At 37.5% G+C, this 13,156-nt stretch overlaps 1 protein-coding gene across 10 annotated transcripts in view; it reads left to right on the top strand.

Annotated features, from left to right (window-relative positions):
• Positions 1-13,156, top strand: part of Dlg2 (discs large MAGUK scaffold protein 2) — a 1,203,331-nt gene that overhangs the window by 762,396 nt on the left and 427,779 nt on the right. For 6 of the 10 annotated variants that reach the window (XM_052158733.1, XM_052158754.1, XM_052158717.1 and 3 more), the window contains one exon: positions 2,521-2,676. The exons of the other annotated variants lie outside the window; for them this stretch is intronic. In XM_052158733.1, the coding sequence (XP_052014693.1) occupies positions 2,521-2,676 (156 nt within the window). The remainder of the gene's footprint in view (positions 1-2,520; positions 2,677-13,156) is intronic. 10 annotated transcript variants of the gene reach the window in all.

Here is a 13,156-nt window from a genome sequence, read left to right as displayed (position 1 = left end):
AATGGAGTTCAGAGAAGACAAAGATCATCAAGGGCCAGGATTGTGTTAATTATATGCTACAAGAGCCTGCAATTATAAACCCATAGATGAGCGAATCAATGCTGATGGCTCAGCAAATGAGACTAAGAAGTCATTCTTCTATGGCCTTTGGTAAGTACATGGCAGGATAAATGATTTATTTATAAATTCACTTAGCAATTTCACTAATATCATCAACGATCCCGTCCACCCGTCCAGAGGATAACCACAGAATAAAGAGAACACATAAACACCTTGATTGGATTTCCATATTCATTATGTTCTGATTCTGGGTGCTTATAACAAGATGAACAGGACCTTCCATTGTGACTGGCTGACTCAGACTGCAGAAAATTATATCTCCACTGCATTTCTTTACTGGAGTGATGGTGGCATGTATTCCAGACACTAGATCCAAGGGACAGTTATTGCCATTTCTTTTCTCTCTTTACAGATGTCTCAGAGTACATAACTACAAAGGGCTAATTTGCTAGCTGCGAACATTGGACCCTCTGGAACTCAGGGCTAGGTAGTGTTGAAGGAACATTATATATAAGGGGAGTGACTCTGTGCCCAGAGACTAACACAAGGGACTCGTTCTTCAGAGGCTACATAAACTCTACATGCAAAGTACTTAAAGCTTTTCTTCCATTTCTTCAATGACAACATGTTATAAAGTAAAAACTAATGATATAAAAAGTTGTAGACTTAATGATGACCTAAAAATACTCAGAATATCTAGGGCTTCCTTTAAAGAGCCAGGAAAATGTATTCTCCTCAGTAAAGAAGAACTGGCTTTCAGAATGTAGCTTGGGTAGCACTTACTATTATTGTACTGACACTTATATTTTACACGCTACATGGAAGAATTCTAGGACTACAATGAAGCTATGGGTTGAAAAGCTGCAAAGACGAACCTCGTTTTCACCCTCGCTTTGACTTTGCTGCTTGCTTGTAAGAGGACTTAGTCAAGTGTGTTGTGTCACAGTCCTTGATGGTTCATGTCCATATGTATCAAGTGTTCTTACAACCAAGGAAAAAACATGAGTCAGAGAAGCCTAGTCTTTAACACATGATCATATAAAAATAACACATCAACAAGGAAGAAGTTTCAGATTAAAGAACAGAATTAAATGAACCTGTGACACCAGTAACTTATCTCTGGATTCACAAGGCTTTGACTAAAAATGATTAAGCATAGATAAGTAATCAATTCATGATGAAAGAGCATTAGGAGTGACTATATGCAGGAGAAAAATGAGCACCTCTTTCTAAAGCCCTATGTATTGCAACTTTTCCTGAACACTGAATTATTGAATTGTGAATAATATAATAATATTATATAGATATAAAATTATTACAAAACCGCAAGGAAGGTTACAAAGTTCAACTCTTAGCAAAGTACAAGATCAGTTTTCATTGTCTTGAATGTCTTATAGTATTCCAAAAATGAATCATTCATCTTTAATTTAGCTGAATACAATATGGGTTTTTAGAACCCATATTGGTCAACTTTGGTTCTGTTTTTCTCTAAATATGGTACAACTGAACTAGAAAAAATGGTAACATAATTTTCTTGGTCTGTAGAGTCAACATCAGACTGAAAATTGAATCAGCTCTCCTGGGAAAATAGAATATGGAGGTTACATCATTGTAGAAATGTTTTATACCCATTAACTTCTTTTTTTCAAGATCCTGTGCTGGCAGTTTAGATCAGACACCAGCAATGATTTAACACAGAGATTCATGAGTTCTCTGAATAGTTACAAACTCCAGATTATACAGTAAGAAAATAGCATTCCTTATATTGTTCTGCATAGGGACAGTGTCCAGTTAGCTACAAATATAACAAGATGTTATTAGTCCTTATAAAAGGCTTTATATTAAAGCTACAGTCTTAAATTTTATTAAAAAAAATACTTAATTTTATTTAAACGAGAAAATCGTCTTTTATCCCCCATGAAAGAAAGCCAGAGTCACTGTAATGTCATCAGTGTTACCAGCTCTGTGGCCTCATCCAATACACTCAACTCCCTGTTTAATTTATCTGTATCTGATAGGTCAGTTCATGACCCAAGATAGTTATTGATGTACTAGTTATTGATGTACTAAAGTCAGCATGTGGCTTTGAGTCCCTTGTTAGCAGAGGGAAGTATTCAGTAGGAGATAAATTATGGAGATCCTAGCTAAAACAACTTCCCTATCAGAAGCTCTTCTAAAAAACCCCCTGCATAGGTCACATGGCACTAAACACTTTCATGGTGCCATATCTATGCTCAACTGAGGTTAGGAATAAAGTCAATATGTGCATGAATAAATCTGCAAATAATGGATGATGTAATAAATATAAGCAGTAGAATATTTGATTTGTACTGGGACACACTGATAAAATGTCACTGAGTTGGGTTTTTAACTTTAAGATACAGTGAAATGCTACTAGCTGCATGATCGGTGTTCGTGTGTGCTAACTATGCGTCCTTTTTCTCCCTCTTGTGTCACCAGGCCTCCGGAACCTGTTTACAGCACTGTGAATAAACTGTGTGATAAGCCTGCTTCTCCCAGGCACTATTCCCCTGTTGAGTGTGACAAAAGCTTTCTTCTCTCAACTCCCTACCCCCACTACCACCTAGGCCTGCTCCCTGACTCTGACATGACCAGGTACTGCATGCGCTTCCTCAAATCATCTTCTCCAGTTGCATGTGCATCCACAAGGATGGTTGGGTGGAATTCGTCTCCGCCCACTTTTCTTGCACTCAGCACCTTCCTTGTGGAGAGATGTTCTGCTTCCATGGTACGATGGGAGAAATTAAGAACATGGCTTTTCTGTACTTTCTGCTGTGCTCACTAAGCACCTCAGACACGATCATGTAGAGCTCCATGTGTTTAATAAGGAAATAATTATATCGTTCCAGCACCATTTTCACCATTAGAGGGATGAAAGAGAACATTCCCTAAGTATTTTAAATAATACTTAAGAAATGTTCACTATGCCTCAGATTCAATGACCTAAATATGTACATATTATTACTATCATTTAACATGTTAATTAGAATATTAAATTAAAGTCATCATATAACTGGCTCCCTGAGGAACTAACTACTTTCTTAAGACTATAGAATTAATTGCTTCTATCTAACCACAGTGAACATAAACAAATTTCTATTTTGCTACTTGTAAGGTTTTTATATAAGCTGTCTCATTTAATTCATTTCTATGTATGTGAAAATACAAAAGTCAAGGAAGGTTAAGGGATTTCCCACTGCGTGATCTTGCCAATCAATATGCAGTTTAAATTTGACCTTAGAATGTTCTGTGCTTTTCCATAACAAATTTGTAAGCAAATTCTACTAAGTCTAAAGATTGAACACAACTATACATAAATATCCTAAATATTCTAAGCCATCTAAATATTCTGTGCTTGAGGATGGAAATCCTGTTGTCCCATAGTAGCCAGAATCCCAGAAAAAGCGAGGTAGGAAACATAGAATCTAGTGATCTATGAGATTCATGCAGTTCAGTGTAGCAAGAGGCAGTGAGAAGATTACTGTGCAGAGAAGCTGCTTATTTAATTATGTTTTCAGAATCAGTGTCTTCCTAATGTTGTTTGGGCTGAGAAAATACAGATTTTAGAGAGATTCAAGATAAAAATAATTAAAAGGATCTTCATTTTAAAAATACCTTTATTTTTTCATGTTTTAAGTAATCCACTTAACAGTCAATAGTCAGCTCAGAGATTTAAATAACAAACTTTTAGCTCTAGCTAGAATTGCTAGAAACAAATAAGAAATTTACAACCACAGAACAAATTTTATGTATTTGCACTAATTTAAGTTTACCAACACTTCAGAGTGATTTATAAATGTTAACTAAGTTCTACGTGTTTAATAATTCCCCAAATATCTATTTACTGGCATAGTGACCTGTACAATTTAGAAGCTAAAGAGCTGAGGTTTCAGTGCTATAGGGAGAAAGGAAGACACTTAGACTGTAGCAATGACTATGGTCAGCTACATACGGGCAGCTCTGAACACTGAACTCTCCTTGAGCGAGGCGTTGTGCTAAAGTTCCTCTTATGAGTTATTTCCTTCGATTCTAAATCAAAGTATGAAATAGATGTGATCATCATTTTGCTTCTCTAAGTGAGGAATTAAAGATTTCAGAAATTGCTTGATTGATGCCAGATCATCCACTAAGTGACAGATCTGGGGTTCAAGCCCAAGGGGCTGATGACCTGGCAGAACAGGTGCCCCTGCGGGAATACAGGCATGCTGTCAGAGATATCTTTGCACACTGGAAAACTCTTCATCATTTATCTTTATCTTTTTGTCATCTTCATTTTTCTGCTTCACTGTCCAGGTTTGTGGTTTTTGCTTTATTTTGTTCTGTTGTGATTGTTGTTGTTGTGATTATTCTTGTTTCTCTTAGGACATGGTTCTTATATTGATTGCCATCCACTCCAGTGGGGATCTTAATTGGTCCCTCCTTTAAAATATTACCAATAAAGAGCTATCAGGACCTAACGATGGCCTAAACCCATCAGATTTACTTCTCTTCTATCTATACCCTATAATCACTTTTCTGAAACAAGAAAACATTTCTGTGTTTTGCAAATCAAAGCATTGTGGTTACTTTGGCATGTGCTTTTCACATCACATGACCTGAGCAGCTTTGATTTGCACCCACCCCCAGACCATACCTCCTTTCCCAGGACTTTGGAATTCTATTTTCTGCTCATTCTAATTCTGTCCCACTCCTCCTTCTTTTATTTTGCCCACTTTAATCTCACTAGGTGAAAATTATCTGCATATGTATATATGCACCCATTCTAGAGGGTTTTTCAGCAACATACTGATACTAAAAGTTTTGACCTAACCCCACTTACTCCTCCTTCTGAATCTCCAGGTTAATGAGTGGCATCAACATTGGCCCTGTGGCTCATGTCACATACCTGAGCATAATACTTAGGGCATTGGTCTCCTCACCTCCATCACCAAATCTACCTTCCAGTCCTATTGATTCTATCCCCAAAATAACAGAAGTCTACTCACTTCCCTCTACTTCTATGTCCACCACCTAATCAAAGCCCGTTTTCTTCTGCCCTACAATAGCTTCTTCATTGTTCTCACTACATGCACTGTCTGCCTTATAACTTATGGCGAATGCGGCTAAAGTGATCTGCTGAAATAAAACAGATCAAATCTCTCTCTCCTTTTGCATTAAGGATAAAATGCAAAGTCAGGCTCTGCATGATTTAGCATCTGCCTGCCTCTGGAGCACCTCATTTCCCTCTTCTTTTTGCTGACCACACTATTCACACGGGCATACATTTTATTCACAACACCTGTTCCATCTCTAGCTGTCTAAGTCCCTCTCGTGTGCTTCTTAGTTGAATGGAAAAGCTTTTTTCCACTTCAGCTAATTAGCTCTGGTCATCTTAGATCCGAGCTTAACCTGAATTTGGGTAGATAAGCTCCCCGAGAGAAAAATTGGGTCCTTTATTATAATCTCCTCTTGCATATGTGTACACATGTGTGTGCACACACACATACACATGCACACACCTCCATATCACTCCCTGAAAGTTTAAGAATTATATACTTTTATTTTAGAAAAAAATAAACATAGAAATATGATCTTAGGACAAGCAGAATGGTAACCTATTTCTGGGCCAGGTTCTGCTCAAGCTAGCTTTACTCAGTTCATAACAAATATGTCACACTATCCTATGAATATTTGAACGTACACACGGAAACAAATCAGAGTAATGAAAACTCATTTTGTGTTACTCATTCACCTGAGTGACTTCAGTGCTCTGTGTCCACATTTCAGGCCCATCAGGCAGCTGTGGGTTCTTCCTGAAGACAGAGTGCTTGGTTTCAGAGTCTGTTGACTTCTCCACTGGGAAGTAACCTCTCCAACCAGATGTTTCTTAAATTGTAACTAATAATTCAGGAGAACGGTTCAAAAATTCTGTTTCCATTTTCTGTACTACATCTTGCTTTTCTACTATATCCTAGGCTCTTTTATGAAGAAGCCAGATATGAAAGCCCATCTCTAGGCTAGTTATGCTGAGGAGCCCAATCTATTACCCTCCTTAGTCTCTGTATTAATGTTGCTCATAATAACACTAAAACATGTTTAAAATCTTCTACCTGAAAAGAAATTAGAAGAATGTATCTATCTATTCTTCCAACTAAGATGCTCTAAATGCCAGAGAAATCCAAAATACTATACTAGAACAATGTTTTATTGAGGTATATGCTGAAAAGACCAGTCAAAATTGATGGAGGAAAAAAATGTGACCTTTAAATTACATTGAATGATGGGATGTGTTTTTTGGAGGAAAATTCCTCCAAAGCCTGCTTGAAAAGTACATCAATGTTGGTCCCTCAGTCACTTCCTCAAACCTCAGATTATTATTCAGCCCAGGGAAATTCAGCCTTTGATACTCTCTTTACATTTTTATACTTAATCCCAAACTGGCATCCAGAAAGACAGATGTAAATTGACAAAATTAAAAAGATCCCTTCTTTCTATGTCATCTGAGTTTCAATGGGAAAATCCAAGTTCTCAGTTCTTTGAACTTACAGCAAACGCTCCAGGATAAACTGTGTGTATATCTCACTACTGAGTGACTACCTATGGAAAAGAGGCATTATGTTTTCCTTAGGAAAGCCTTTTAAATTACATGGTACACAGGCTAAAGATGCAAATTATATGTAGAGTGAATTTTTTTAGGTGGTGTACAAAATGGAAATTAGTGGACCTAGAGTTAATATAAATTTTAAGTTATATGTTTAAAAAAAAGTGACTTTCCTATGAAACTTCTGCTTATTTAGTGCATCACTTTTTCTTTAAAGAAAAAAGAGGCAGGAGGTTTTGATGTTGTAATTGGTTTTTCTATTTTGAAAGAACCAGCTATTGCTTTTGATACTCCTGAGGCAATATGAATAGTATTCTTGGCTGTCTTTTCAACATCTATGTCATATTTTCATGTGTTCTTTTACAAAGATGGTCTTTGTTATTATTACTTTGCAGTTTAAAGGAGAGATTCAAGCAAAAGAGTTGAAAGCCAATTAAAATGTGCTGGCAGATTTTGGATGAGAAACAAACTCAAAGCATTATATGAATATACAGTACTTCCAGTTATTGAAGAGAATGCATTCACAGAACCATTACATGCCAGTCATATCCTACATGCTTGCATTCAAAAGTGGATGAGACATAGTTTCCACCCTTAAATTCAATGACATGCAAGAGATGACTTAGTCACTGTGTAATGTATATTGGTTCATAGGCCTATTCTTCTAGTGAACCTAATCCCTATAGCTGGTTTTATGTGTGTGTGTGTGTGCGTGCGTGCGTGTGTGCACGCGAGGCTTGAAATCAATTAAATTCAAACCTTTATTTGAACAAAGAAAAATTGATGATTCACTCTGGCACTCAAGTTCCACAGAAGTTTAACACTCAACCTAGCTGGCCAAGCTTTAGAAACTGTAGCAACAAATAACAGTTAAAAATAAACGGACTGTGCTTCTGGGTTTTCTGAAATTATTGGGAAGACACGGAAACCGTCTTTCAGATTAGAGAAGTAATGTGTTTGGAATAAATGAAATAAGCCTGATGGTTTACAAAAGCAGGATGTCGTATGGGAGTGCCGGGAGTCCTGTGCAGCTACAGAGGGTGAGCCAATTGGAGTTACAAGCACCTCATAATAGAGGGACTGCCTTGATATGCTGAAGATGTTGGGAGTTAGAACTATAAACAGTGGGCCAGTTTAGGCCAGTTTTAAAATGAAATGTACATTTAAAGAGATTGCGCATCCCTCTGTGTGGAACTCATGTGGAGGCAGGGAAATTAGCATGTGTCATCCATAGCATAGAGTTGACATCCTGATGACCTGAGCTGAGTCTGCAGAGGTCAATAGATTCAGACTCTTTTAAGTGCTGAATGCTGCTTAGTGGTTGATGTACTGGGGGCCGGGAGCTTTTCTAACTTGAAAAGAACGTATTCACAGAACAATCACATGCCAGTCATATCCTACATGCATGCATTCAAAAGTGGGTGAGACATAGTTTCCACCCTTAAATTCAATGACATGCAAGAGATGACTTAGTCACTATGTAATATATATTGGCTCACAGGCCTATTCTTCTAGTGAACCTAATCCCTATTACTGGTTTGGTGTGTGTGTAGTGATGGAGTTGCCAACTCACTAGATGGTGACTACATTGCTTCTTGAAATGGGCACTCTTCTCCATAATAAATATACTTGAATTTCCTTAAATGTCAGGAAAATGTTATCCATATGTGGAACTATCATAATTAAACTCAATATTTTAAACAATTAATAGAAAATATTAAAAGGAGCTTTGAGGTTGTTTAAAATAATGAAATGGAAGAAAAACAAAAGACATTAGGACCCTCATTCGAGCATGCCATGTGATGTCATAGAGAGCCCAACAATGCTACCTACACAAGTTACATTCAAGTCCTTTCTTTGGTCATACTAATCACACACACTTTTGTTTTCTTTCTTTCTCCTTCTCTCTCTCCCTCCTTCCCTCTTTCCTTCCCTCCCTCCCTCCCTCCCCTTCAATTTGCTCATGAAAAAGTTTTGAAATAGTCATATCTGTTTTGTTCCCATTATAGGATGGTTGTAGGAATCTAGAGAAATGGAATAGATGGTTTTCTTTTTCAATGCAAGCATTAACCTCATTAGACTGTATTTCCCCCTCTGCTTATTCACTTTGTAAAGCTCTGAACTCATACATATTTTTTTATTATAACAAGTTAGGCTTTCTCTTACTGTAATATGTCAGATAGAAATTATCATTGTGGGTTCCAAGAAAACAAGTGGAGTCTCTGGACTCTACTCAGAGCATGCTCAGTTCTATACGCGGGCTCTCGTGGAGTTTTAACCTCATTCCCACTGACTTTATATGCATTGGTTTTTCTTTCAATTCTCCACACGCCCCAACTACTCTGCCACCAACTGTGGATCATGATAGAAAATCTGAGCCTTACTCACACTACTTAATCTGAGAAAGAACACCAATAGAGAAGACAGAAGAACAAACCATTGACTTTCTTATCTACTTAAAAGATATGTAGAATATAAAGGATTGTTCAGCTTGTTTTTAATCAGAACCAGAGGGAAAGGCCTTCAGATATGGCTCTTCCTAAATCAGCATGTCAGCTTCGGTTTGAAAGGTGTCCCCTACTTTTTTGGATGAGATGATCAGGAAGCCCAGTTTGAATTAAGGAAAATCCGGAGAGTACCATTGGCTTCTGACACAAATGAGGTTGTTCTTGCCAGATGTAACTCCTAGCCTCTTCCCCCCACATTGTGATGGTACAAAGGATCCTAATAAGACTTGCTTTGCTCTTTACCTACTACGTTTTCTTAACGAACCGCTTAGCATTAACATCTGCCCCAATGTTTTTTAACATTTTAATACTTGAGCAAGGATTTTCTTTAGGAATTCAAAAATAGATTTTTGAATCACAATTCAAGTTGTATAGTATGCACGCAACCAAACACACATGCCTTACAAGCTCCCTGGCACTCTATGATGCTGTCAGGTGGGATTGGAATAAAGGCTAGTCAGGGGCAGATGATTTATTATGCCAGAGCTCAAACCAACCCAGGTTGGTCTCATTCCAAAACTCCTCCTCTGGTTTAAATAACTCTCTGAAAATTGAATAATTATGTTTAATTGATCTGCCACTTTAAAAAAAACAGAGCACCTCTCTATCTGAGACATTAAGAACATTGCCCCCTTGATTTTAGGATTTTTTTTTCTGTTTCAGGTATAATGAATGCATTTACTGAGGCAACCATCATATTATTTGGTAGTGGTAAAAGGTCAGAGTATAAACGCAGTTTCAAAACCAGCCTTCTGTGGAGAAAAATTCTATACAAAATCACTATAGCAACAAATTGTAGGACTCCAAAAGAATGAAAATAATAACACTGAACTGTAATGCCCACACTGTAGATACTAATTAAATCCACTAACTTGTAGAGTGTTTTTATGTGCTAGAGACTGTTGCAACAGTTTTATGTGTACTAACTTATTTCATCTTTATACAGCATAATAGGTAGGTATGATTGCACCAATTCTATAGAAAATATTATGGTCCCTGGTTTGACAAATACATGGAACTATGAAGCAAAATCGCTGAAAATGAAATGGTTAAGACTTAACACCGATCACCCAGGGCCAGTGGCAAATGCCAGGTGAGCCCAGACTGCATGGTGAGACTGTCTCAAAACAGGAAGGTTTACGTTTATAATATTAACCCCATTAATCAATAATTTATATTATTTATTAATTATCATATTGGATATTAAAATGGTACCTGTCATTTAATACAGATGATGATGCCAAAAACTATAATAGCAAATGCTATTATTAGAAAAAATATATATAAAATCTTCTAATTGCCTAGCAGTTAGACATTTACAAAAATAATAAACCTATTAAACACCATGCTACCCTAGGAAGGCAAGTGTTATTATAATGCTCATTTTTCAAGAGGAGTAAGTGAGGTCCTGAGAACCTAAGGGAACTTCTACATGAATACAATGGGCAGGTTTTGGAATCTCTTCAGTACTTGTCATGAGTCTTGTACTCATATCACACTCTGAATACTGAATTATGCCTAAGAAAAACTATACCCCATGTAACTATTATTAAGATAGACAGACAGACAGACAGATGGATGGATGGACAGAAAGATGGATGGATGATAGGCAGGAAGAAAGAAAAATCATGCAAATGGTTGGTACATAGAGAGAAGCAGAGTCCTTGAATTCACTCTTGTGAGGATTAGAATTCTGACTCCACAACTCCCTATAAATCTCCTGAGTGGATGATTTGTAATTGTTTTCTGGTCATTAGCTTCCTCATGAGTAAAGGAGCAACCAGGTAGCATTCATTTATCTAGGTCTCTAGGAGGACTTGGTGGTCACATAAAGTGCTGAGAGAAACCCCTGATAAGCAAAGTGACATCATAAGATCTCCCCATGATAAAGACACCTTAGGATAAATAAGATTAAAATGACTTTTTTCTTACAATACTACTACAAAAGGCCCTTCTCATTCATGACCTAATTATTAATTCAGTAAATTATGAAGGTGGACAGATGGTTGGTTTGGCAGTGTAGTTTGACTGCTGTGCAAACTTACCTGTGTTCAGAGAGATGCTTAAACGTTTTCAAATATAGAATATTTTTATCTTTGTTATGAGATTAAAATTACTTTGTTCTTGCAGCCTTTAATTTGGTTGGAAGACCTTATGCATATTAAGGGATAAACTTTTAATTAGTCCTTTCTCCCAAACATAGGGTCTCACAGTTTAACACTGACTGGCCTCAAACAGATCTCCCTGCCTTGGGCTTCTGGGTGATGCTGTGACAGGTGTATCCTAGGGTACCTGGCTGTATGATTTGCTTTAAAATGGTCACAGCCAAGGTGGCCAGCACCTTTCTTCACATTAAAAAAGCTCCCTTTCTTCTAAAAGAAGGATACTTGTGCCAGAGCCTAGGGTCTGGTAAACAGCTCTCAGGTTGAATCTAATCACTAATTCATCTTCCACAGCAGATCGTCTTGAGAACACCCCGCTTAAAAAGACAGATGGCCCAGCTTTGGAGTAATAGATGGGAATCTTAGTTATCATTTTCATTTCCATCTCTCTTGAGTTTTTTTCGTGTCCTGTTTCCTTTTCGTGCCTCAGACACAATGGTGAAAATACATGATGCTGCAACTTATAGGTTAAAAGATAGAGGCTAACATAAGTTCAGAGATGGAGGTTAAACCAAGCAATTTACTCCAAACTTCATGTTTTCCAGATGAGGGAACTGTATCTCAGACCACTAATATATGTCAAATACTCAGTTGGAGCATGTGCAGATATTTAACCCAAATGTGACTGAAGCTTGTTCTCCGTAGCTTTAGTGACTGGATCAACATGGTGTCTTTTATATATAGTATCAGCAGCCATCCATGTTAAAAAGTAAATATGTAGATATCTATTTTATATTATATCAAGTGTGTACATACATGTGTATGCAGATGTGCATATGCATGTGCACATGGATGCACATCATGTTTGTGTGTGCATGTGTGTTAGCATATGTATGTGCATGCACACTCGTGTATATGTGTTTATGTATTTGTGTGCTCATGTGTACACATGTGTTTATGTATATGTGTGTATGTGTGTTTGTATGTATATGTATTCCTTTGCTTTTCTTTCTACTTACTGTGGGACTATTATTGTTTCTTCTGTTGCTATAGTTTGTATTTATTGAGTTTTAGACATCCAGGAATCTGTTGTAGAAGCTGAATGTCAGATCATAGCCTATTTTTCTCTTTACCTGTCACTTGCAAGTTCAGAGCAGTAGCTATTCAAGAAGGTACTATTTTTCCCATCAGTGAAATCTGTTAATGCCAGGTGCAAGTTAACCTGATCATGATAAAGGGGATTCAGGGGAGAAAGGTGGAAACTTACAAGCTCCTGAACAGATCTCATTATAATTACTAGACTGCTGTGCTTTTTCCTTCTTTCCTTACAATGCCCCTTGGTGACTTTACACATAATCTCAGCTATTGCCACAATGTAACCCACCATTTTCTTCAATATTTCCCACAGCACTCCCTTTGCTTACAAAATCTTACTTAACTTTTGGCATTTGTCCCTGTCGAGATCCTTAGAGAATGTTACCTCAGGTTTGCTTCTCTTCCCTTTCCACCTTTGTCTGTGCTAGAACCCTACCTTGACTAGACTTCTAGTTTCTGGGCCATATCTGAAAGCCACAAAGTGCGGTGCTCACCATCTTTTACAAATGTTCACTGGGCAGAGATTCTTGCCATCCTGAACAGCTACTTCACAGTCAATCAGGAGTCTCGACTACCTCCTGCACATCCCCATATGCTCCGGGACTGTTGCCATGCAAGACTGCTGGTCCTCAAGGAGATACGCTGTATGGGAGAAAGAATGGCTTTTGTTGTCTCCTTTAATTTTTTTAGAGCAGTTGCGTTCCTGTCTCAGCCATATTCCTTGCCCTGATTTTAGTAATGCAGCGCTTTCCTCTGGGGTCCTAGTGACCCATAAAAATCAGCCTCTCATC

Source organism: Apodemus sylvaticus, chromosome 1 (genome assembly GCF_947179515.1).
Source record: "Apodemus sylvaticus chromosome 1, mApoSyl1.1, whole genome shotgun sequence".
Classification (NCBI taxonomy): Eukaryota; Metazoa; Chordata; class Mammalia; order Rodentia; family Muridae; genus Apodemus; species Apodemus sylvaticus.
Note: the sequence above shows the minus strand (reverse complement) of the source record. Positions and strands in the feature narration are given on the sequence as shown.